Below are 25,526 nucleotides of genomic sequence, written 5' to 3' on the forward strand. Positions count from 1 at the left end.
TTCTATCTTTATTAATATAATTAAGTTGTTAAAGCAAAGTTTGATAACCTATTGGATCACCATATTTTTCTCTTAGAGCTACCTTAATTTCTTCCCATGTCTTGAGATCTGGCCTACTCATCAAAAAATCTCTAGAATTATCAATTAACTTAGAGCGTATAACATTCAACACGAATTTTTTCTGAATTTCTTCTCCATTGTAGTAAAGTTCATGAAATTCGTTAATTGAAAAAATAAAAGATTCTAAATGTTCTGGATTTCCAGAGAAAGTTGGTAAAATGTTAGCAAAGGATCGCAGAACGTCCATTTCGCTTGTGGTTTTATAACTTTGTATTAAAGAAAAATGTTCTACAGATTCCTCTTCTTCAATAGAAGATAGACTACTTAAAACAAGATTATTTTCTCTAGTCTCACTAGAGTTAGAAGAGTCAAGATTAAAATCTGCAAATAATTCGGTTAAATTTAAATCAGATCTGTCTTTATATGATTCTAGCTTTTGTGCAAGGGAAGTATTTTTATTTTTCTTAGCTTTTAAGCCTAGTCTTCTCCTATTCGATAATAAAACTATCGTTATATTAAATAAATTTTCAGGATTAACAGACATAAATAAAATAAAATTAATGGCAATTTTAGTGATTACTTACATGAGGGATATGACGAACCATTCTAGCATCATTTCAAATTTTCTCACAAATCACCTTCACAAAACTTGCACTAAGTTCCACAAACTTGCACAACTTTCACAACTTTTTTTCTACCAAGTCAGCCTACTGGTTGCAGGAAAATTACTTGAAATCTTAGGGTTCAACGACCTACTTCTTAGATTGAATGACTGCCAGAGTTTCACCCCAGGGAGTTTCTTTCTTTTTCCTGTGCTTCTTACTCAGTTGATCTCAATGCTGAACAATAGAGAGACCAAACGGCAGGGAGCTTGAGTTTGAGTTCTTGAAGTTTACTAAAACTTCAATTGTGCTTAAGGTATTAAAATACACCAAATCTCAACGTTACACGATAGAGAGACTTGTAGCGCAATCCTGTTCGCAGCGCCAATTATAAACTCAAACCAGCAGTATGCTTTTTAAAAAAAGTTTTATTTAACTAAACTTAATAATTATAACATTATCGTTCAAATTCTATGCTAGAACTAATCTTATAAAATCTAAAAAACCACCTAGAAACGATGTAAAATAATAAATGCCTATTCTGCTTATTCTACGAATAAATGCTTATATGCACACTTATTGGAATCGGTTCATGGACATAACTCGGGATCCTTTATCCTTACGCTAAATCTATGATTAGATTTGGTGGTGGTAAAATTCTGCAGTAAGCTATGTTCAAATTCACGATGAAGTGTCTTGATCCTGTATCCACTACCATTTTGCGGTCACGGCCGCATGTTTTTCCTGGTACTATCAAGCTCTCTCCATAATGTAGCAGCCAGTTTATTCTTATACGTGGGGCTTAGTAACACCCAGTCAGCTTACCCCCATAAAGCTGACTAGTGGAAGTTTTCCTGATACCTGGAGTTTGTTAAAGGCTTGAAGCATTGGCGTTTAAGGTGCCCTTTCTCATTAAAATTCCAATAGCGGTCCTTTAGGTTTTATAGCCAAAAATGACTGAAGCTTGTTCAGGCGGTATTCAAGGTCACTCTTCGAAATTCTGATTAACCCTATGGTTCCTTGAAAAGCTGTCTTATGTTTCAGTCCACGGTCCTTCAAAGCTTTCCAAATACTTTTATGGGAGCCATCCTTAAAGCAGGGTTAGTATATAAATCTCAAACCCCATCAATAAAACAAATTTGTTCTTGAAATTCCGTTTGGGCGGAATGCTGAGCAAGAATTACTATTCGAGCAACAGCAGTCTTAAACTTTCCTCGGGTGGTTTCCTCCAAGATTTCAATTGAGACTGGTGCGCTTGTTGTAGATGGGCTTCACCGATTTTCATTTCCAAGATACGCAGCAGTAGGTCCAAGTTAATTTGATCGTCAGGTGGCAGCTTTCTTAGTATTTTTGTAGCTTGTCCTCTTAGAGATAGCTTAAGATTGATTGCCTCTTCTCTGTTATCTCAGTGGTATCCCCTGTTAGCGTTTTCAAACTTATTCAGGTAGGTACTCCATGGGCAAGCTTTACTTTTATTTACTATTTCTTGTATTTTTTATGTACGTCTCCTAATTCTTCTTCAACTGTTGACCCAATCTATATAAGAGTAAAGCCGTACAAAAACCAAAAAATTAATTATTTTACTTATTTACATCTTCATAATAACGTAAGTTGTTAATATTTCTATAATACTAATAATTGTCGAAATTATGATACAAATTGACTCGGACGGGCCCGATCTGCTAGCACCACTTCCGTTGCAATTAAGCCATGCTCAACCCGAAATAAAACACGTAAGTAACTGGTAAAAATCACGGTATAGTCTGGTAGCTTAGACTCGGGATAGAAAGAACTAATCTTTTTCGGACCAAAATTGTTGGTAAAATTATTAAACAAAAGATATATCTAGTCTTCTATTGAATTATATTTTTACATTTTGAATAATTTACGGATAATTTTATCGTAGGCTTGGTCCATAATACTTGTAAAAAGTAAATATAAATATTTAAAAATAGGCCTAGGTTCATGAATTGACAAATAACATGTTATTATTAGATACAATATCATTTCGTATTGAAATATATAAAAAGAAACCAGATATCCCACTTAAAATTAAAAAATTAAATTAATTTCCCGTTAAATCGGCAGCGATAAGAAACAATTAAATAGTCCCTTCGAAAAAATAACATACTAACTAAAATATTCCATTAACACAGCATTTTGTTCATGGAATATTTTAGCTAGTGGGTAGTCAAACATGCTTTGTCAAATCAAAAAGCCTGCACTGGTAAATTAATAAATTTGATGTACCTTGCATGCATGCATTTATACCAAGGAAGAAACTAGATGAAAGACGTGTTTTATGTAAATGCTAAAAATCAAAAGTATAGCGAGGGTAAAGCTAAAATCAAAGTTTTGGTTTAGTTTCAGTTCAGTTTTATTAAAACTTGGTTTTCTTGGAATAGCCCGTGTAATATGCAATTTACCAGTACACGGAGTCCACCATGGTTATTTAAATCTTTTATTTAAATTTAGAAATAAATCTTGCAAAAGATTTGCAGAATTCAGTAGTGTTTTAGTAGTTCAGTGTAAAAATAAGGGTTGTTTAGCTTTTACTGTACTAAATTTGTAGGCTCTCGCTTTAATTAATACCTAAACAAATCAGAAACACGCTACAATACCTAAAAGTTTTTGCTATTTGCACTGTTTCATTAAAATTGGTATTCGAAGTTTAATATACAATTAATTAAATTTAACGAGATTTTGATATATTTTATACAATGCCTTAAGGACATCTGACTAATAAATCAAATTTAATATTTAAGTACTTATATACCACGATAATAAATCTTTCTAAAAATATTTACACTCGGGAGAAGGTTGTATAATAGATCATCTACATTTTAGTAACAATGTAATAGTTATAATAATAGTAATAATGTAAAAGAAGCTATATTTTTAATTAAAGAAAAATAATTCATCGCTTTTTTAATAAAGATTAAATATTAAAGGTAATAAAGATAAAAAAAAGTTTTTCACCTCTGCGTTTTATACCATACGACCGGAGAATAAACCAAATTACTTTCAATTCAATACTCCTTCAAATCATCGTATAATGCAGAGGTTAAGCAGACCACTACCTATGGAAAAAAATTAAATGCAGATTTAAAGTATAAGCCTGCGGAAAACAATGTTGTTGTTATTGTTTGCATTAAAAATAATTAAATTTTGGCTTTTTTGCTTATATTTCTACTTAAATTAGGAGTTTAATTCTCATTTAACAATCTTTTTTAAGTTTTTTTTTAGTTTGATTTTTAGACATCTTTTTACTGTTTCTGTGACTGAAACACAATGGCCACCCATAGTAACATATAAGAGTTTTATAGTCCGAATAATAGCGTGCTTTACTGGTTTTAAGTGTTTATAAAAAAAGCATCATGCATCTGTTCATGTCGGTCATAAAAAAATACAATACTACCAACTAAAATAAACTTAAAGATATATGAATCGCATCCTATATTAAACATAATTAAAAATAACAATATTAAAAGACACATCTGCCAAAGAAAATTTATCCACACTTCCTTTTTCGTTTATGAAAATATTTAATCTCGTTTTCTAAAATATCGGTATTAGGTAAGAATTTTCATCATCGATAATGAAACGTGTTGATGTCGCATACAATCTCTTCAATAGGGAATCTTTTCTCCAGGTTGCTTAGTTTTCAGTATTGAGGGCCAAATGCTTTCTGAAACAACTCTTTCTTATTTACCTTCCCCATGGAGTTTTTGGGTATCGAATCCACAAATCTAAAAAAATAGTAAATTACATACTAAGAGGGCAAAGGCAAGAATTTCTTTGCAAATTCAAGTCAGACTATTTAGCCATTTATAACTCAATTTATAAAAATCACATCGGAAATTAGTGTATATTATAGTGTTATAATATATATTATATATATATAATATAAGAAAAGTATACAAAACTTTTACAAAAAATCTCACCTAATTTCCCTAGGAACGGCATATTTCGGTACCCGATCTTCCATCCATCTAAGCATGCTGGTCACACTGACTTCTAGTGGAACCTTTTTTCCTTTAAACTCAGTTTCCTTAAGGGTGACTATTGCAAATATTTTTTGACCCAATTTGGGGTCTTCTAGGCCAAATACGACGCAATCTCTAATAGATGGGTGACCTAGTAGAGCAGATTCTATTTCGAGAGCACTGACCTTAAAGCCTCCAGATTTTATGATATCTATATTTTTCCTATAAAAACAATAATATATAAAAACCACTATAAATTCCTAATAAAATAATAAATAAATTCAAAAAAATAAAGATTTTCTCGAAAAAAGGCTTAGACACGTCGATAGGTATTCTTACTTATTTTTTCAACAAAAAAAAATTTACACAGGGTGTGTCATGTAGCAATATATCAACGTCGGCAGGTCAATATATTAACTTTCTTATTTTAAATGCGACATCCTATATATTACTTATAAACTTGCGCAAATTTAAGGTGATGTAAAACTTTTGACTCTAGGCGGTACCAACGATAAATTAGAACTTTGTGCTGCAAATGAGATGAAGTTTGGTTTAGAGTTCAAGACGTGACCAATTATGAACGCATGTGAATGCATACAAATGGTAAAATTAGCTGTTGGCACGTCTCTTCCGACGAATTTGACTATGGCCACACCAATGACGAGAATTACAGTGAAGTGTTATTACTGGAAAAAAAACCAAAGGGATTTTCCAGTAAACATTATTCATCTTAATAACAAGTAGAACTACGAGAAGTTCAACGAAGAAGCTCCTCAATTGCATTGTCACACTGATCATTTACTATCAACACTAGAAGCTTTCAAGGAATCCTTACGTTGATCAAATTTAACACGGCGGAGAAATAAAAATACCTTCCTAGATAATAACTTTTTTGGGAACCAAAATGATTGCTACTGGAAGAAGATCTAGAAAAATAAAAGTTTAGCCAACGGCGATTTCTCCTTGTAAACAGCGAGGGTGGTCATCCTCACTGTTCATCTGGTTGATTTCACGCTTGACGACCCTCTAATGAAAAAAGTGTCAAACGAAGGCACGACCTTTAATTAAATATTATGGTGTAGGTAAAAATATTTCTTTTATAATAACGATCCAAATAAGGTTTTATGGTTTGTAATATTGTTGGGTATAGGGATCATAAAATAAAAGTGCAAACGTTTAAATTGGCCGAAGCTTTACAAAATATATTTGCATCCTCAGGTCTCTAAGATACAGTAATAATTAAGAAAATAGAAAAAACAAAAAGAAGTGTTTTGTACAATTATAATTACATTAAATTTGAAATTAAAATAGATAAAATTGATTTTATATATGTTTCGTTCTCTCTCCTTTTGTTATTTTTTGCTAATTTTACTTATTTTTAGTCAGCATAAGTTTTCTTTAAAGTTTAAGATATTTAATAATTAGTTCGGTAATACTTTGTTTATTTTGGTTTATTTACATTGATTTTGCATATAAAAGTTTACCCGGAATAACACACGCGTTTCTTGGTAAATTGTTAATATTTAAACTCAACCTATCTTACATTTCCTTACACTCTTACTCCAACGTCCCTTCCATAAATCCTTGCTCTTTTATCCTACTTTACCTTATGGATCCCCCGGGGCGAGAGGAGTAAGCTATTTGACCGAGATCATCCGCCAAAAACTTAAAATTCGGAACATGTGTGCGATACCGGAAAGCAGTAGTACTACAGCAATGATTGGATCGGTACCTAAATCTCATGCGAGATAATACCGAAGTGCATCACGTCTTTGTCGATTTAATGAAAGCTGATTGGGGTGTTCCTTATAACAACATCCTTTACTTTATTTATTACTAGGGTAACTCGAGTCATATTTTCCTTTCACGTTAAATTGTCTTCTCATTTTGTTTCTATTTTATTTCGCTTATTACATATATTACATTATATGTCAAAAAGGGTATGCGTCGAAAACAGAAGGATTACCTTATTTCAGTGTGACTGGAGCAGCGTCCCTATTTTTTTAAAGTCTGGCCTTGATAACTAATTAAAATTGAAATAACCTTGATTTAATTAATTAAACATATATTATAAACAGGCCCGAAACAATATATGTACTAAAACCAATGTTAGAGACACTTATAATACAAGAGAGAAAAAAAAACAGGTGTTACAAGAATAAAAGAAACAAATACTTACAATTTAAAACTTTGGATCTAAGTCGAAAAACAATTTTAAAATAAACAGACAACGGGACCTTAGACAATACGACAATATACATGATTGGAACTTATTTTGGTCATTTTTATGTTCTCTAATTGAGTTTTAAGTATCGTGAGGTTTGTCCTAACAAATTAAAAACAAACCCGACTGCTTCAGTACAAACACAGAAAGAAACAGGACATTTTTAGAATGGACGGAAACCAGAAAAGAAAACAGGAAAGAATTATTTCAGAAATGATTTTTTTCAAAAAGCCATTCTGTCAATAAAAGAACTGATATAATTACATTAATAAGGTTAAGGGGTTATGGAGATCGTGTTAGACCATACAAAGAGGTCGCTAATTTATTTAATAATTTATTTCCAAACCGAAATCCAATTACAGAAAATAGTAAAGAAGTTCGACGAAACCAGCAGAATTAAAGAAAGGACTACATCTGGTCGGCCAAAATCCTCAACAAATAATGAAAGAGAAGTAATTTTAAAACCTTAGAACATTGAAAGGCTAGAAGTAGCATGCCGTGGAACTATGGGCAGGTTTGTTTGCTTGCAACATCTCTGATACAATGATGCCAAATGCTTATAGAGAAATGGCAAAAATCACTTTATAATATCATAAAAATGTTCAGTTTTTTCCGAAAACTTAAAACAATAATACTGCTCCCCTTTAATAAAATATCAAATTTATTCATCATTTTTTAAAAATAAATTTGATAAGATACTCTATATTGAAGTCAATATACGTGAAATATGAAAATAAAGTACGAAGAAACGAGAAAACGTTAATGGCATCGCAACGCCGCTCGAACGCATTGTTGACGCCACCGATACAAGCACTCTCTACCAGTGACGTCGTCAACAAATATTTACCTGATAAATTTTTATTAATTATTATAGAGTTTAAGTATAAGTAATATTACCATTTATGAGCTATTTATGTGTTTTTTTAAAGGACTTCGTTAAAGGAAGATCCTAATAAAAGGCAGCATTTTTGTCAAAGCATTTTTATGGAAATAAAATATTTTATTAATATAATATTATAGATTTCTTAATAAACCATGTTTTAAGACACAAATTTTTAACATTTTGCAAAATTTTATTATTGTTATATTGAACAAAACTCAGTTTTACATCACTTACTTTAAATCACATAATATATACTTCTATGGTGCTGACTTTTTCAAAGGGACAGTATTGCTTCAGCGGAAAGAGTTAAAACTACAAGGATGTTCAAATTGTGAAGGAGTTTCAGGTTTCTTATAGGTTATAAGATTTTTATTATAAGTATTATTTAGCCTGTACAATGGTTTTGAGACATTTAACGGTGACCTATATAATACCTAATACCAATTATTATATCATATTAATTTATACTAAAAAACAAAGCTTACCTAAGAATAAAGACTATGTACAATAGATTAGATTAGATAGTTTATTAGTAGTAATATACAAACAAGTACTTTTACAAGTCAAATAAAATATGTAATATGTTGGGCTTTTTCGAAAATCATGTTATTATTTCTTAAGTATTTTAATAATAACTTGAGACATCTAATTCAATTTCTTTGGCGCAAATTTGTTTGTTGCAATCTTCGAATTTTAATTGTTTGTTCTTTTTTTTCCATAATTTGGTGACAAGTGATTTAGCTTTTAAAAAGTCCTCAGGATATCATTTTCATTTTACCCTAGAGTAATATACATAAAAATATAGTATTACCAATATTAAAAAGAAAAAATTAAAAAAATATATTATGATAATCCAATTGACAATAAAATGTATGTTATTATAAAGAATCTTTGAAATATCATACATTTGATTAATTGCATTTAATTACAAATATAACACAATAAAATACTATATCACTTTTAAATAAGATATATAGAATAAGATCATACATGGCATAAAAGTCTTATTTGCACTTAGAGAAAGAATTGAACAATAATTTTTAAATGTGCTATAATGATGTCTATTTTGAGTGTATTTTTACCTTTTCCTTGGCAGAGTCAGGGAATGTGTAGCAGTTAAACAAAAACGGATTGGATGGGAAATAGTAATTGTTGACCTAGACCCCACAGTAACTATTAATCTCAGATGCAGTTATTGTTGATGATGAATGATCAGATCTGTAATTATACAAAATTTGGTGTATCAAGAATATTAATTTATTTTAATTATCCATACTTGTTTATATTAGCTTCACTGTTTGTACTATATACCATTTTGGAGGCTAAAGAAGTTTTTGCACTCTTTAGGAAAACTACCCTTGCAGCTTTGAAGGGTAAGTCACTTGGTAAATTAACTGAATTATCGGCTGCTGTGTTTTTAACCAGTGCATCAGAAATCCTAGTAAAAACATAGTTTTACACACATACCTAATTTAATAAGTATTAGGCATAAATAAAGCTTATATGAGTAACACTAATACTTTTTGTGACGATTTTTTTATACTAGATAAATATATTTAAAAAAAATTACCTTTAAGGTAGAGCTGATTTTTTTAATAAAGTCTGGCTACTGATAATATTATCTTCCTTATATAATAAATCACTTCTAAGGATGTGATCTGAACAAATATATTCTTTTTATTTGTGTTGATTTCGATTAATGAAATCCATTGTTCCCTTTGGGCATATATTAGGCAATTTATAATAAGTATTTGATATTTAATCAAAAAGCAAAAAAAAATACAGTAATAAATTAATATATGGTGCCAATTACTATATATATTATTGTAAGTTGCAATATGGTAAAACAAAAAAAAATTATCGACCAAATTTTAGGGAAAGACAAAATTAACTATACATAGATATCAATATCTAAATAAATTTCAAAATTCTTTAAAGGCAATAAAAACATAGTAATTTCATCTATCTACCTAATGTCTATATTAAAAAACATAACTATATATAGATAGGTATATGGGTATTATGCCATCTTTCTGCCAAAACAAAAAAAAACATAAAATCCTGCAATAAAATCAGGGACAAAATTCTAGTTTTATATTTTTTATAGCCTATTGATAGATGGATATGTTCAAAAATATATTTAGATTTAAAAATATAAATATTTTGGTATTTTACACACACTTTCACATTCAAGTTTTTATTAGGTTTATATCTATAAGATCCCCTATTCTACGTTTATGATGATGGTTACCCCATGATGTGATGTTATGAAAGTATCGGTACTGACTTGTGAAAAGATCGGCTTGAATCACCTTTTTATCATGATGCGGCACAAACGACACAAGTTTATGCCATCCTAGCAATTTAAAAAAACACTAAAATGTGGCCTTTTTCCTTTTGAAACCAAAAAATTAAAGAAAATACACGAATCCCGAACATAAACAAAAAGTCGTTTGACAGATGACACTATGCGTATGGCTCAGGTGCTTAAGTTCCGATGTTGTCGCTTCAAATTTTTTGAAACGGTTTTAGGGATAAGAATGTTAATTATTTTGTTTTTTTTTGCTTAAGGATATTATATTTATTCTTAAAATAGGTTAATTGTAGTATTTATATTTTTTAATTTAAATTTTCCTATAAAATACAACACAAGTAAGTTAAATTAACGTTATAATGGTTGTTAAAATATAGCAAAAAATTTCCTCCGTTGGAAATTCGCGTCGATTTGACAACAGAGAATCGGCAAATATGTTTGTAAACAACACACCCCTCTTGCCCCTGTGCACATGTTGGACTCAAACAAAGTTGTTGTTTACTAATTCTAGCCTTTCAATGTTCTAAGTTTAAAACAAAATAAATTCCGTCTTTATAAAATTCACTTGGTGCAAGAACTTTTGGAAGATGATTTTGACAGGAGCGTCGAATTTTGTGAAACAATGATGAAAAAACTACAGCAAAATCGAACATAAATAACATTGTGTTTTCGGATGAAGCTACGTTTATACTTCATGGCATTTTTAACCCTCAAAATTGCAGGAACTGGACCGATGGATGGAAAATCCACATTGGATGCGGGAAGTGCGTACCCAGTATCCCCAAAAAGTTAATGTGTGGGCTGCGATATTCAACTTCAATTTTAGTTTTATTAATGATAATAATTTGAATGTCAAATTTTAAAATTCTAAGTGATGGCTCAAAATGCTAATTGACATACTAACAAATTTCATTAACATTTCTTTTCCAAAAAAATCTAAATTATTTAATAAAAATATTCCTAAAGCAAGTAAGCTGATTTAATGATGACTTAAAAGATATGCGTCATAGACTTCATTTTTTGATAAATCTAAATAAAAGTGATTCTAGTGCTATACCAAAGAGTACCGTAACAAAATATAGAAACTCTATTACGAGTAGATTTGCAAAAATCAAAGCAAATGACGAATTAAAAAAAAAATCTAGTAACCCTCAACAAGCTACATGGAAGCTTATCAATAAAAAAACAAAAAATGATACCTTTAACCTAAATTCAAAACTTGATGCAAATAGTTTTAATAACCACTTTGGTTGCACCTCTAAAAATGTAATAAATAAGCTTTAAAATTCTTAACAGACATTTACAGACTACCTAAATTCTATTTCAATGAAAAACATACCATCGTTTAAGTTTCATTCTGTTAGGTTTAGTATAGATATAGCTATTTTAGATATAGCTAGTATAGATATAGCTATTTTAGAGCTAAAAAATAGCAGCAGCAAAGATCCAGATATTATTAACATAAAGATCATTAAAGCAAATAAAAAATATAATAGTTCAATCTCGTATATTATACTGTATTAATAAACCAATCTATAGCTTGCAATACATTTTCTAAAGTTTTCAAAACTGCAAAGGTGGTACCTCTGTTCAAGAATAAAGGTTCAATTAATTACTGCAACAATTATCGTCCCATATCTCTGTTGCCAATATTGTCCAAAGTTTATGAACGTATTATAACGAAATTTAGGAACACATTTTTATTATCAGCGTCAAAAACTTTAAACTAACTCTCGTTGACTGTCCTTTAATTGTTTCCAAGGTAAAAACTGACTAAATTAAAACTGAATAATATTTCACGAAGCGCGTGCTTTTCCGAGAGCTCGATGGAACAATTTAGAAATATTTAGAATTTTCTTCATTGTTTTTGCTGAGATCAATAATTTTAGACATAGACTAACAATCAGCCTACGGTTAGATAAGTATCTTTTCAGCTATATATTATGAAAATGTAAATACGTTAATTATTCTCCTAGTTTTTGTACTACTTTTATTAGTATTCTGTAGTTAAAGTTGATTCGTAGGGTTTCTTTAGGCTTCTACTTACGTTTGGTTTATTATTTTTATCTATAGTGTTTAGTTTTTAAGTAGTTCATCTTGTTCGAGAGCTCCATTTTGATCCCAATTTAGGTTATTTAGGTTGTATTATTGTAAATCCCTGTAGTTCTAATTTTCTAGAATTTGCATACTTGCTTGCTTTGACTGTCAGTATTCTCCTAAAATTATTGGTCTCTTTCGGCAAAAACAATGAAGATAATTCTAAATATTTCGAAACTATTCCATCGGGTTTTAAATAGGACGCGCTTTATGACAATTCATTCAGTTTTTAATTGTTTAGTCAGTTTTTACCTTGGAAACAATTAAACGACAGTCAAGGCGAGTTAGGTTAGTGTTTGTGAAAAACACTAACCTAATGACTATAAAAGTGTGTTCCCGAATTTCGTTACAATTGGTGTTAGAAGTAAAGGATATTTGGAAGCTCATTTTAGTGGATGCCTTTAACAAGAAGTCAGGCCAAGATGGAGACCGAGAAATTGATGGAGCTGCTATTAAGACAGTTTGACGAGCAAAAAGTACAACAAGAAGAACGAGAGCGTAAACAGAGGAAAGAACAAGAAGAACGAGACCGTAAACAAGAAGAAAGTGACCGTAAACAGAAGGAAGAACAAGAAGAGCGAGACAAGAAACAGGAAGATTTACTAAAGACAATTAAATCTGACCTGAAGAAGGAAAATGAAGACCTGATAAGGACCATGAAAGATGACCGAAAGAAAGAAAATGAAGACCTGATTCGAACCATGAAAGATGGCTCATCATAAACGTCAATGTGAGATGGTAGTGGATACAGGATCAAGTCATACTATCGTGAAGCCGAACATCGTAGCACACTGTAGGCTTTCAGCACCACCCAATTTAATTCTGGAGTCTGCAAATGGAAAAAAGATCCCGATTCTTGGATTGCATGAAGCTACAGTCACCATTGGCTTAACAACATTCCAACAGCCAGTACTAGTGGCAGAAGTCATGGATGCTTAGGATTAGATGTTATGAATGCTCAGCAGTTTAAAATGGATGTATACAGTCAGTCAAAATGAAACTCGTACCCCCCTTACATTTTATTTATTTGTTTACAAAAATATATTTTTTACTTACATAAAAAAAATAATATATAGACTTTTAGAAATAATATACTATATAGACTCTTTGAAAGACAAAATAAAAGTAAAAATATATTTTTCACAAAAAAAAGTTTTAAGAAAAATGAGAAAATTAAATTTACATTCGATTTTACAACTCAAAATGAAACTCATACACCATTAAAAATATACAGGAAAAAAAACATAAAAAAGAGATTAATATTTTGTTGCTAGTCCTTTATTTTTTATAACATCTGCCAAACGATTAGGCATTGATCGCACCAATTTTTCACAATATTCGGGTGATATTTTAGACCATTCTTCTTGAATCACTACTTTTAATTGCTCTTTGTTTGGAATTTCATAGTTTCTTACAGCAACTTTCAAATGTGACCATAAGTTTTCAATGACATTAATATCTGGACTTGCGGTGGAGTTTCAAGTCAAGGACAGTTATGGAGCAACCAATTCTTTACTTTCTGTGCCTTATGCTTTGGATCATTGTCCTGGTAGAATTTAATTTTTTTTTCAATTCGGAATTTTCGGGCGCTTGCCTTTAAATTCTGCTTAAGTAGATCCAAATACATGTTCTGATCCATTATACCCTCTACAAAATCTAAATTTCCAGGACCTGCAACTGACATACACCCCCAGACCATGACTGAACCACCTCCGTGCTTTACTGTGGCTTGTAGATTACTGATCAATATCGATATACTGATCCAAAGTGTTCTTCGAGCCACTCTACTATGAATATTTTTTTTTAGAAAATTTCTGACTGTTTGAGGATTAACTGTTTTTCGTAAATATTTGTCAATTTCTTTTGCCAACTTCGGTGCAGATATTTTCGGGTTTTCCGCAACTTTCCCGAGGATCCAACGTTCGTCGTACGAATTAAACATTTTTTGAGTGCTTTTCCTTACTTTATTTGATCTTCTATTTTCACTTCTATAACGATCCACAACTCCTTGCACGGTAGAGTGCAGCCTACAAACCATTTTGGAAATTTGTCGCAATGATTTTCCATCTTTCCAATGTTGTATAATTAATTTGCGTTCTACAACGCTTGCTTGTCCGCGCTGACGCCCCATATGGTAAAAGAAGGACAAAAAATTAATTAAACTCAATTAAAAATTACACAGGAGTGTTAAAAGTAACAGATGCTCTTAATACCAAGTGCTAACTATAAATAATATTAATGTTATTGTAAAGTAAATATGATGTACGGGTTTCATTTTGACCATAACATTTTCTTATCTCTTATACTTTTTTATGCTCAGCATGTATTCTTTGCATATTTTTGCTCAACAACTCTAACATTTTATGCTGATTGCAGATATATATAGTTGGAAATATTTTGCACGTTATTTGTACAGAATGTAAAAGAAACCTTAGGTATACGAGTTTCATTTTCACTGACTGTATAACCGAATATTGACGACGAGAAATGAAGAGATTTTTATGCACCACCTATATGAAGATAAAGTAAATACCAGAGTCGTTAAGTTATTCAAGGATATTAGCATACCAGCAAATTCAGAGGTGGTGGTTAATGCTACAACTGGAGGAAAAGAGGGAGAAACTGTTTTGATTGAGCCCATGGAAAACTGCAAATTATATGGTTAAGGAATTTTTCCAGCCAAGACGTTATCTACCCAGAAGAAATCTACTATTTTGGTTCGAATGGTCAATTTAAAAGGATATGATCAACACCTTGTAGCGTTTTATTTTTCTATTTTTTATGTTCACTAACGCACTATTGACATTTCATTCATTTCAATAATTACATTAATAATTTCGGTCAACTTCTTTTATTCATATTTCTTTAAATTCACACTGTCGATGACACATTACTACTGTAACGGATCACTCTCCTGGTTTAATTATTCATGCTTTCTGTTGACGGTCCGTCACTTCTCTGATTAGTCGTAATTAATATTTTATCTGATTGGCTGATATTGACAGCTCAGGCGAGAGGTGGGGTCGTTACTGATTTAGTCGGTACTGCATCCATTTTTCGAGGACTTGTTCCCGTGTCCCAGGTAGAAGCACACGTAAAAGGCCAGTTTTTTATTTCCGAAGTTTGTGAAGCAGGAAGTGGCCAATATGGTTTATAATTTATAGTCCTTAATCTTGTTCCTTTAGGGAACCGTTTATTTCATAATTCTGGTGCAGGATGCCCAAGATTTTGATTGATAGATAATGAAACTTAGCAAGGTGAGTGTGTCACATTTTGAACGCCATTCATATTTTAATCATATCAACATTATTCATATTTTAATTCATAGCAAATTATTAACATTTATCAGATTAGAACATGAGGTGTATACATATCTTTGATGTAAATATAATTTGGTTGTATTGTTAAGATATTTTTTTTGCCTCTTTAAATCTACTTTATCCAGGGTCATTTAATTTTTAATTAAAACCTATATACCAAGTCTTTTTCTTAGTTTTCTTTTGTTTATAAAAAAAAACTAAGTGGCGCCCTCTTATTTAATAGTTATAATCAAGTTTATATTCTTTAATAGCCAGTCATAAGTGAACCTTCGAACAATCCCAAGCTTCCAATAATTCTGAGCTACCGCCACAACCTGAAACAAGGAGAGAACATTGGCGTATGCTCTGAAGTAGTGGCAGTCATGAAAAATGCTGATAGAAGTCGTTATTCAAACAGACCTTTTCCTGTATGTTTACAAAACCTATTTGAAGAATCTTCTGCCAATTTAACCATGGACCAGTGTAGTAAATTGCGACGTCTTCTTGAAGAAAATCAAGATTTGTTTTATTTGCACGATAATGACCTGGGAAGAACTGATTTGGTTCAACATCGAATTAACACTGGAGACAATGCTCTGATTAAACAAGCACCTCGAAGAATTCCGATAGCTAAACAAGGAGAAGTTTCCTTAATGCTTCAAGAAATGAGGACACAAGGAGTGATAGAACCTTCTCAGAGTCCTTGGACATCTCCAGTTGTGCTAGTGAAGAAAAAGGATGGATCCACTAGATCTTGTGAAGACTATCGGCGACTGAATGACATTACCAAGAAAGACAGTTATCCCCTACCAAGAATTGACGACACCCTGGACACGCTATCAGGTTCACAATGGTTCTCAACACTCGATCTAAAGAATGGATACTGGCAGGTAAAGATGCACCCAGAAGATAAGGAAAAGACCGCATTCTCGACTGGAACAGGACTTTGACAGTTTACAGTCATGCCCTTTAGACTCTGCAATGCTCCAGCTTCCTTTGAGAGACTTATGGAAACAGTTTGACGTGGAATGATTTGGGAATCATGTTTAGTTTATCTGAATGACGTCATCATACTGGGAAAAACATTTGAAGATCATTTGAAGAATATTCAAAAGGTATTTGTTAAACTAAAGTCCTAAAAAATGTTGCTTATTTCAAAAAGGAAGCTCGATACCTTGGCCATGTAATATCAAAAGGTGTCAAGACTGATCCAGATAAAATAGAAGCAATCGAAAATTGGCCACGACCCACTGACAAACACCAGTTAAGAAGCTTTCTGGGCCTTTGTACCTATTACAGAAGATTTGTAAGAAACTTCGATAATCTTGCAAAGCCTATACATAAGCTCACGGTTAAAAAGAGCACTATGCACATCTCCAATTTTAACATATCCGATTCCTGGACAAACTTTTATTTTGGATACCGATGCAAGTAATGTTGGAATTGGGACCGTTCTATCACAAAAATATGAAGATGGCGAGCAAGTGATAGCTTATTTTAGTAAAACGTTATTAAAACCAGAAAGAAACTATTGTGTCACCAGACGAGAGCTATTGGCAGCAGTAAAAGCTATTGAACATTTCCATAAATATTTGTATGGTCAACGAGTTATCCTTAGAACTGACCATGCTTCGTTGAAATGGCTGTTTCAGTTTAAAAATCCCGAAGGACAAATAGCAAGATGGCTTCAACGATTACAAGAGTATGACTTTACAATAGAATATAGGAAAGGCGAATATCACCAAAATGCCGATGCTTTATCGAGAAGACCCTGTATTGAAACATGTCAACATTGTTTTAAAAAGGAATCAAAACAGCATTCAGAGATATTTACTTGCAATCGTATTGGCCTTCACAGTTCTAAAGAGTGGGGTGTAGCTAGTTTAATCCAAGATCAGTGTGATGACCCAGTATTTGGTCTTATTTACGATCTGAAATCTCGAGAAATTTCAAAACCAGAATGGAAAGATATTTCTGACAAATCTCCAGAACTAAAATATATAAGATGGATTGTTAAAAAGAGTCTAGGAGAGCGTAGATGGAGAAGAAAAGACATATCTGACAGTCCTTCCTCGAAAACTGATTCCAAAAGTTCTTAAAGCTGTTCATGGCGGTGTCGGCGGAGGACATTTTGGAGTTAGTAAGACCTTGGCAAAAGTTAGAGAACGGTTTTACTGGCTGAACAGTCATCGAGATGTTGAACGCTGGTGCCGACAGTGTGAGAAGTGTTCGTCAAGCAAGGACCCAAGAACCCGGACAAGAGGAAAGATAATGCAGTATCTTGTTGGTGCACCCTTTGAACGAATTGCCATAGACGTAGCAGGACCCTTTCCTACTAGTAGCTCCAGAAACGGATACAAATATTCCAACAAGTATGCCAGTTGCTGGGAATCAATAAGACCCGTACAACCCCACTACACCCTCAGCCTGATGGAATGATTGAAAGATTTAACCGCACATTTGACACCTATTTGAGGATGGTGGTAAACTCTAAGCAAACCGACTGGGATACCTATATACAACCATTCCTATTGCCATATCGTTCTTCTATCCACAAGTCGACTGGAAAAAGCCCGGCAAAAGTTGTCTACGTTGATGAACTTCGTTTACCTTTGGACATTATTACTGGAAGAGACCCCATAAGTCTGAAACCCTTGAGGAGTACGTCGACCATTTACAAGAGCGTTTACAAATTGTTCACGAACAAGCACGGGATAAACTTCATCTAGAAAGGAACAGAATGAAATCACGTTATGACATAAAGGCAAATTCTACCGGTTTTAATCCTGGGGATAAAGTCTGGTTATACAATCCACGGAGAACGAAGGGCAAGTCATCAAAGCTCCAGAAAGATTGGGAAGGTCCATTCAATGTGGTCACCAGAATCAACGACGTGGTGTACCGGATCCAGCGACATCCGACAACGAAGATGAAAATTGTAAACAGCGTCCGGCTAGCGCCCTATCATGACTCAGGTGGCCCAATGTTTGATCAGGACGATCAAACTTGAGAGGGGAGCAGTATTAAGAAAATGTAAATACGTTAATTATTATTCTCCTAGTTTTTGTACTACTTTTATTAGTATTCTGTAGTTAAAGTTGATTCGTAGGGTTTCTTTAGGGTTCTACTTACGTCTGGTTTATTATTTTTATTTATAGCGTTTAGTTTTTAAGTAGTTCATCTTGTTCGAGAGCCCCATTTTGGCCCCAATTTAAGTTATTTAGGTTATAATATTGTAAATCCCTGTAGTTCTAATTTTCTAGAATTTGTATACTTGCTTGCTTTGACTGTCAGTATTCTCCGGTTCTAGTCGACTTTAGGTATCTCCGAATTTTAACATTTTTGAATATGAAATAGTAAGCTAATCTTCTTTGGACTATTTTAAGCAAAAAAATTGGAGCATGAATAACATTTTCTTTAATAAAATAATAAAAACAAAACAATCATGACAATGTGTACCTACCTATGTACGATATAAACTCGTTTTCGAACAATCGCCACAAGCGTTTTATGAGAGTAAACTATGAGCCGTTCGGCCTGGGTTCAGATTTCAACTGTGCCAGTTTTACTTTTTTTATTTTTTGCGACTAAGAATTATGTAGTTTTGGAAAAACGATTTAATTTAAATGAAATTATACGTAAAACATGACCAAAAAGACGAAATTGTTTATATAACATAAAAAAAATTATTTTACCTTTTCTTGTAATTAAGTCCCTTTATTTTCGTGTAAAAAAACATACCGAAGACACCCATAATGTATTATTTATTGTTTTGGTACTTTTTAGATTTTGATCCTAATTAAAAATAATATGAAATATAGGCATATTCTATTTAAAATTAAGTCTAAAGAATATTTATTTTTCATATAAATAAAAAAAACAAAATTCCCTTCCACCTTCCTTCATTATTCTTTTTTATTGACATTTGACATAACGCCGCGAGGTGACAGCGTTGCCATACATGTTCTTTGATTAAAGAATTGTTTATTTCTTCTATATGAATGTTTTTAGGGTTTGGGGCTCGGTTGAATTGGGTTGAACCTCTGTGTTGGGTTGGGATGGGATAAATTGTTTTAAGTTAGGATGACGACATCTACGAGCCCTCTCTATATTTTTTCATATGAATAGAATCTCAAAATGTTAGAAAATATGGAGGCTACGAACCTTTGCATAAGGGAATGAATTTTTTGCTTGTGTACAAATGTGTGTAAAAGTAAAACCCATTCACTATTATGGTGTAAAAACACTGCTATCATTTTGGCAGATAGATTTAGATGTCTTTCATGTTTTCTCTTATATAAGATATGCTTTTTAGATGTGCTTGTTGCTTATTACATATATACACAATTTGGCAACTGCGAGATCATATGTCAAAAGTTTGACAATGTAATTATCAATACAAACGAGTTTCGATCATCAAATAGAGTAGAGTAGACATCTTTTTTGACATAATTTAATATAATTTTTTAGCGTCCTATGTGAATGATCCGCAAATTTTTTTCTCTTAATCTATTCTTTTCAAAGTACTCTTTATGCTCAAATTTTATAATATTGCAAAATCGGAGATACTTAGTCGACAAGACCCGTATTCTCCTAAAATTATTGGTCTCTTTCGGCAAAAACAATGAAGATAATTCTAAATATTTCGAAACTGTTCCATCGGGTTTTAAATAGGACGCGCTTCGTGACAATTCATTCAATTTTTAATTGTTTAGTCAGTTTTTACCTTGGAAACAATTAAACGACAGTCAAGGCGAGTTAGGTTAGTGGTTTTGACGTTGACAATAAAAGTGTGTTCCCGAATTTCGTTACAATATATATATACAGTACCGAGCAAAAGTAAAGAAACTTTTTTTCTTTATTTATTTTATTAAAGTTAACTAAATTTTTTTAATCCTATAATACTACACCAAACTAGATAATAAAAATAAAACATAAACAATATAATTCTACTTATTATAAAGCCATATGTAAATTAATTTAAAAAAACAGGGACCAAAATAGAGAAACACATATTTCAAGAAAATATATAATAGCAACAAATTAATATTTAGTTGCATATCCCTTATTTTTAATAACTGCAAGGTATCTCCTTTTCATAGATCCAATCAGATTCCCTAAGGTCTCCTTGGGTACAGAATGCCATGCAGCTTCAACTGCTTCAAACAACTCGTCTCCATTTGTAAATTTTTCGGGATGTTCCTTATGAATTTTTTTGTCTACTAAATTCCATAGATTCTCTATGGGATTAAGGCAAAATTTACTGAATAAAATACAAGTTGCTTCACTCGGCGAAAAACCTTTTATATTTCGATCTCAAAGGCAGGCGGCCGAGCTCCTCGCCGACTGGGAACTAGCAAAAAATGTAAAGGGGAATTCTGGTAAAAAATAGCTATTATTTTACGAGTTTTATCTAATTCGAACTGTAGGGGAAGACGGAGCACGATTTTATAATAACTTTATTATCTGGCATAATAACATAATCTGGCAAAACTACTTGGGAAAAATATGTAGATTGATAATACTATAAATTGTTTGTTTTTATAGCCACCAAACTAAATAAATTTTACACTATCAAAGTTTACGTAATTCAAGAACTAAATGGTTACATTTTTTTTGTTAATAACTAGGTACTTAGGTGTCTTATTAAAGGTTGTTTTGGTACGACTGGTTTCATTAGGATTTATTTTTAAATCAAAGTCAAAAGTTTGTGTGAAAAAAATGCATATATTACTGTTACTAAACTTAACAACTAAAGAGAAAACTTCTAAGTAATGACATGTTTGAATTTTAAATGATTGATTACTACAATTTTTGACGTTTTTGTTAATTTGCCAGACTAATAATAGCATTACCAAAGACATTATAAGTAATAAACGTAATATTTCATTCAAAACCAGCCCAAAAATGTGGAATTTTACTGTTTTAAAATTAGTAGTGAGGAAAAAGGATGGAGAAAGTGTTGTTAGTACCCCTTGACAACAATGCATATTTTCAATTAATTTTTGTTTGGTTTGCTGCCAGTGGAGCTTATGCACTAATGCAAATAATATTATAATAATCGACAAATTTGTAATTTTCATTTTCCCTCCCTTACAAATCGGGTTAGGATTGTGTACTGTACAGGGTGGCCAAATAAGAATGCGAGGTACTGTATCTGGGAAACTATTCATCGTAGAAGCTTGCGATAAAAAAATTTATTACTAAAATGGCCGCTAGGGGGCGCAACTGCAATCTTGAATCTAAAAAACTGATGTTCCTCCAAATTTTGCTGAATTAACCTAACAAAAAAATAGCTGATTATTAAAGTAGAGACTAATCCGAACCTTTTTTATTTGAATAGTTTTGCTGTATCTCTAAAAATAAAGTGGTGGGGGGTGTTCAAAAGTTGGCTTAAAACACACCCTGTATACTAAAAACGCCTTAGCCGATTTTATCAAACTTGGGCTAGTTGAAAAGAGCTATTATTAAGCTACGAATATTATTATATTTCATGTTTTTTTAGTTTTACATCTCGCCGCTAGAGGGCTTTTTTCGGCTTTCTGACACAAATGACTAATTTTCTCAAAAAACTTAAACGCAATGGTATAAATTTTTTTATACAAAAAAATAGCTTAATGACGCCTAAATATGCTTGCGAAAACCGCATCTTAATATCTTCATCCTAACCTAAAATTTAGGCCAAAGAAAATCCCTTAATATTTATAAAAACTACAAAATAATTTATTTCGAATTTCTTTTATAATGTAAGTTGTGGCCCTATAAAGGACCGATTTAAAAAAAAAAGGGTTTTAATGCCCCCGTAAATGCTCGAAATGCTGACCATCACGCTCTATGCATTGCTGAAGCCTCTCATGGGTAGATAGAACTGCAGCTTCAATTTCGGCTCTCGGTATGGTATGTATTGCATTACGAATGCGGTTTTTCATATCTTCTCTAGTCGTAGGCTGAGTCTGAAATACAATGTCCTTTAACCGCCCCCATAAATAGAAATCAAGACAGGTTAAGTCTGGGGATCGCGGAGGCCATGGAAACAGGCTTCCTCTTCCAATCCACCGCTGTTGAAAAATGTTATTAATATGCTCTCGCACATTCCTAGCAAAATGTGCTGGACAACCATCCAACTGCAAAAATAAATTTTGCCGGGCTTCCAGTTGCACATCTTCCAGCAACAACGGTAATTGATTTACCAAAAAGTCGAAAAAAACATTGCCATTTAGAGATTGCTCAAAAAAATATGGTCCAATAATGTTGCCTCCAAGTATACCACACCACACATTTAAACTCCAGCGCCCTTGGTACTGAACTTCACGCAACCAATGCGGATTTTCTGCAGACCAATAATGCATGTTATGCAGGTTGACTCTACCGTCACTATTAAATGTGGCTTTATCGGTCCAAAGAATTTTAAATAAAAAATCTCTGTCCTCGCGTATCATGCCTAATATCCAATGGCAATAGTCCAACCTACGGTCAAAGTCTGCTTCTTCCAATGCCTGATGTAAATTAACATGACATGGGTGCATTCTATAAATATATTTAAAAAAAAGCTGAACTTGAAATAAATCCATAGATGGCGATGGCTATTAGAATTTACCTATTGTCCTTCAAAATATTTTGAATCGTTGTTCTTGATATGCCTAATTCAAGGGATAATGCTCTTGTGCTAACATGAGGATTTCCTTCAATATATCCCAGTACGCTGTTAATATTGTCCACATTTCTTCTAATTCTTGGCCGTTGAAACCTAGGCCGAAAACTACCATTTGCTCGTAAGTTCGCCACTAATCGGGGAAAAAATCTTACATCGCAAGGACTTCGATTTGGATATCGAGCAGCATAAACTCTTTTTGCTACTGCAGCATTTTGAAGACATTCAAAATAAACCGCAAGCATATCAACAGCTTCATCGTTCGTAAAACGCATTTTGCAAAAACAAAAAATGCTCAAGTAACGTAAAACTTTTGACAACTTACTATTGACAATTTGAGGAATGTTTATAATTTGAGTAGACATTTGTTTTGTTGCATTCCATGGCCTGCTTTCTAATATATTTTTTTTCGTATTATATCCATAGTGAATATATAACATAAAATAGGTCTGATTTTTGATATAAGCATTATTAATACTTACCTTTTAGTGATATTAGGTAATATTTTCAAAAATGGTAAATTTTGTTTTCAAAAGTAGTGAATTTTAAAAAATTCCAAAATAATTAGTATAAAAAAAATAAAATTTAAGGGTATAAAATATTCTTTGGCCTATATTTTAGGTTAGGAACAAGATATCGAGTTGCGGTTTTCGCAAGATTATTTAGACATCATTTAGCTATTTTTCTATGAAAAAAAAATCATATCAACGCATTTAAGTTTTTTGAGAAAATTAGTCATTTGTGTCAGAAAGCCGAAAAAAGCCCTCTAGCGGCGAGATGTAAAAATAAAAAAACATGAAATATAATAATATTCGTAGCTTAATAATAGCTCTTTTCAACTAGCCCAAGTTTGATAAAATCGGCTAAGGCGTTTTTAGTATACAGAGTGTGTTTTAAGCCAACTTTTGAACACCCCCCACCACTTTATTTTTACAGATACAGCAAAACTATTCAAATAAAAAAGGTTCGGATTAGTCTCTACTTTAATAATCAGCTATTTTTTTGTTAGGTTAATTCAGCAAAATTTACAGAAGCATGAGTTTTCTAGATTCAAGATTGCAGTTGCGCCCCCTAGCGGCCATTTTAGAAACTTAAAAATATTTTCCAGGTCATTCTCTTGGCCATTTTAGTAATACATTTTTTTATCGCAAGCTTCTACGATGAATAGTTTCCCAGATACAGTACCTCGCATTCTTATTTGGCCACCCTGTACAAATAATTTTCGATATCTATACGTGTTGTTTTCGTCGCTCTTGTGGAATTTTAAATAGAGGCGAAAAATGTCATTACATAATTAATTAACCTTAATATTTTTTATGTAACGACGCTGGTGGTAAAAATACAAAAGTCTTTTGCTGTTTAAACGTAAACAAATAAACTTACCGATAAAACGTTAAATTTGGATTTTAATGCTCTACTCTCTTTACTACACAAGAATGCACCATGATCATTTATTTTGGCATTAATTTTCTCCAACAAAGTACGAAAACAACAAAAAACTGATAAAACACAATCTAAACACAAAATACGCCCTTAGACTCAATAATTTAAATCGTTTATTTTGTTTTAATTCCTTGGCAACATCGCTCGGGATTCATTCATTCATAATTTTTGACAGAACTCGAAAAATAGTAAAACGTGCGCAAGACTGTAGCGCAACGTTGCCGAAGTGACTAAATTTTTTAATGCTCCAAGATATTTTTGTTTTGACTGCTGCTTTTATTAATATTTTTGCTTTTAAATCAAGTCGATTTTTCTATGAATTTTATTAATTTTCGATTAGTTTTTTTCCATTATAAGCTCAGTTATGTTTCCGACTCAAATAACCTTTAAAAGGTATTACATTTTTTAATACTTAAAAAGCGGATAAATAGCTCTGGCAAAAGTGCAATATTGTAAAAGAAGGACAAAAGATTGAGAGGAAAATATATTTTGCCATTTTAAAATGTAAAGAATGTAGTCTCTTAAGCTGGATTTATACAGACAAATAAAGTAAAATAAGAAATAAAATAAAAATAAAATAAGAGTTAAATGTACAAAAGTTCCATAACGCATTTATATAAGTTATATATTATATCCTTATTTAACTTATAAGAAACTGTACAATACCAACCAGCTTGCCAAATCATCATTTTGCCTTTTCCTATTTTCAGCATTTTATAAACTTCAGCTTTTATTGTACGTAAATTTATTATTTAGTCTAGAATTAACTCTGTACTGTATAAGACATATCTAATTTGAATAAAGTTTTTTTAAAAACAGAGTTCCGTAGTATCGTTACATAATTGGCGCAGTCGGGCTTTTAGGACTCTCTCACGTTCTTAGCATAAAGTACGGTTCGTTTTAACGATTTATTGGGAGGTGAACCTTTTGTTTTCGGGAGTGCGGTTTTGGACTTTTACGTCGTTTT

General features: G+C 32.0%; 1 protein-coding gene across 3 annotated transcripts in view; it reads right to left on the reverse strand.

Moving 5' to 3' along the window:
- Positions 1–4,099: 4,099 nt before the first annotated feature.
- Positions 4,100–25,526, reverse strand: part of LOC126735847 (malonate--CoA ligase ACSF3, mitochondrial-like) — a 106,697-nt gene continuing 85,270 nt past the window's right edge. For all 3 annotated transcript variants that reach the window (XM_050439933.1, XM_050439934.1, XM_050439932.1), the window contains 2 exons: positions 4,607–4,870; positions 4,100–4,411 (listed from right to left, as the gene is read on the reverse strand). In XM_050439933.1, coding sequence (XP_050295890.1) covers positions 4,327–4,411; positions 4,607–4,870 — 349 coding nt within the window. In that variant the 3' untranslated portion in view covers positions 4,100–4,326. The remainder of the gene's footprint in view (positions 4,412–4,606; positions 4,871–25,526) is intronic.

This window comes from Anthonomus grandis, chromosome 5, assembly GCF_022605725.1.
Source record: "Anthonomus grandis grandis chromosome 5, icAntGran1.3, whole genome shotgun sequence".
NCBI classification, from domain to species: domain Eukaryota; kingdom Metazoa; phylum Arthropoda; class Insecta; order Coleoptera; family Curculionidae; genus Anthonomus; species Anthonomus grandis.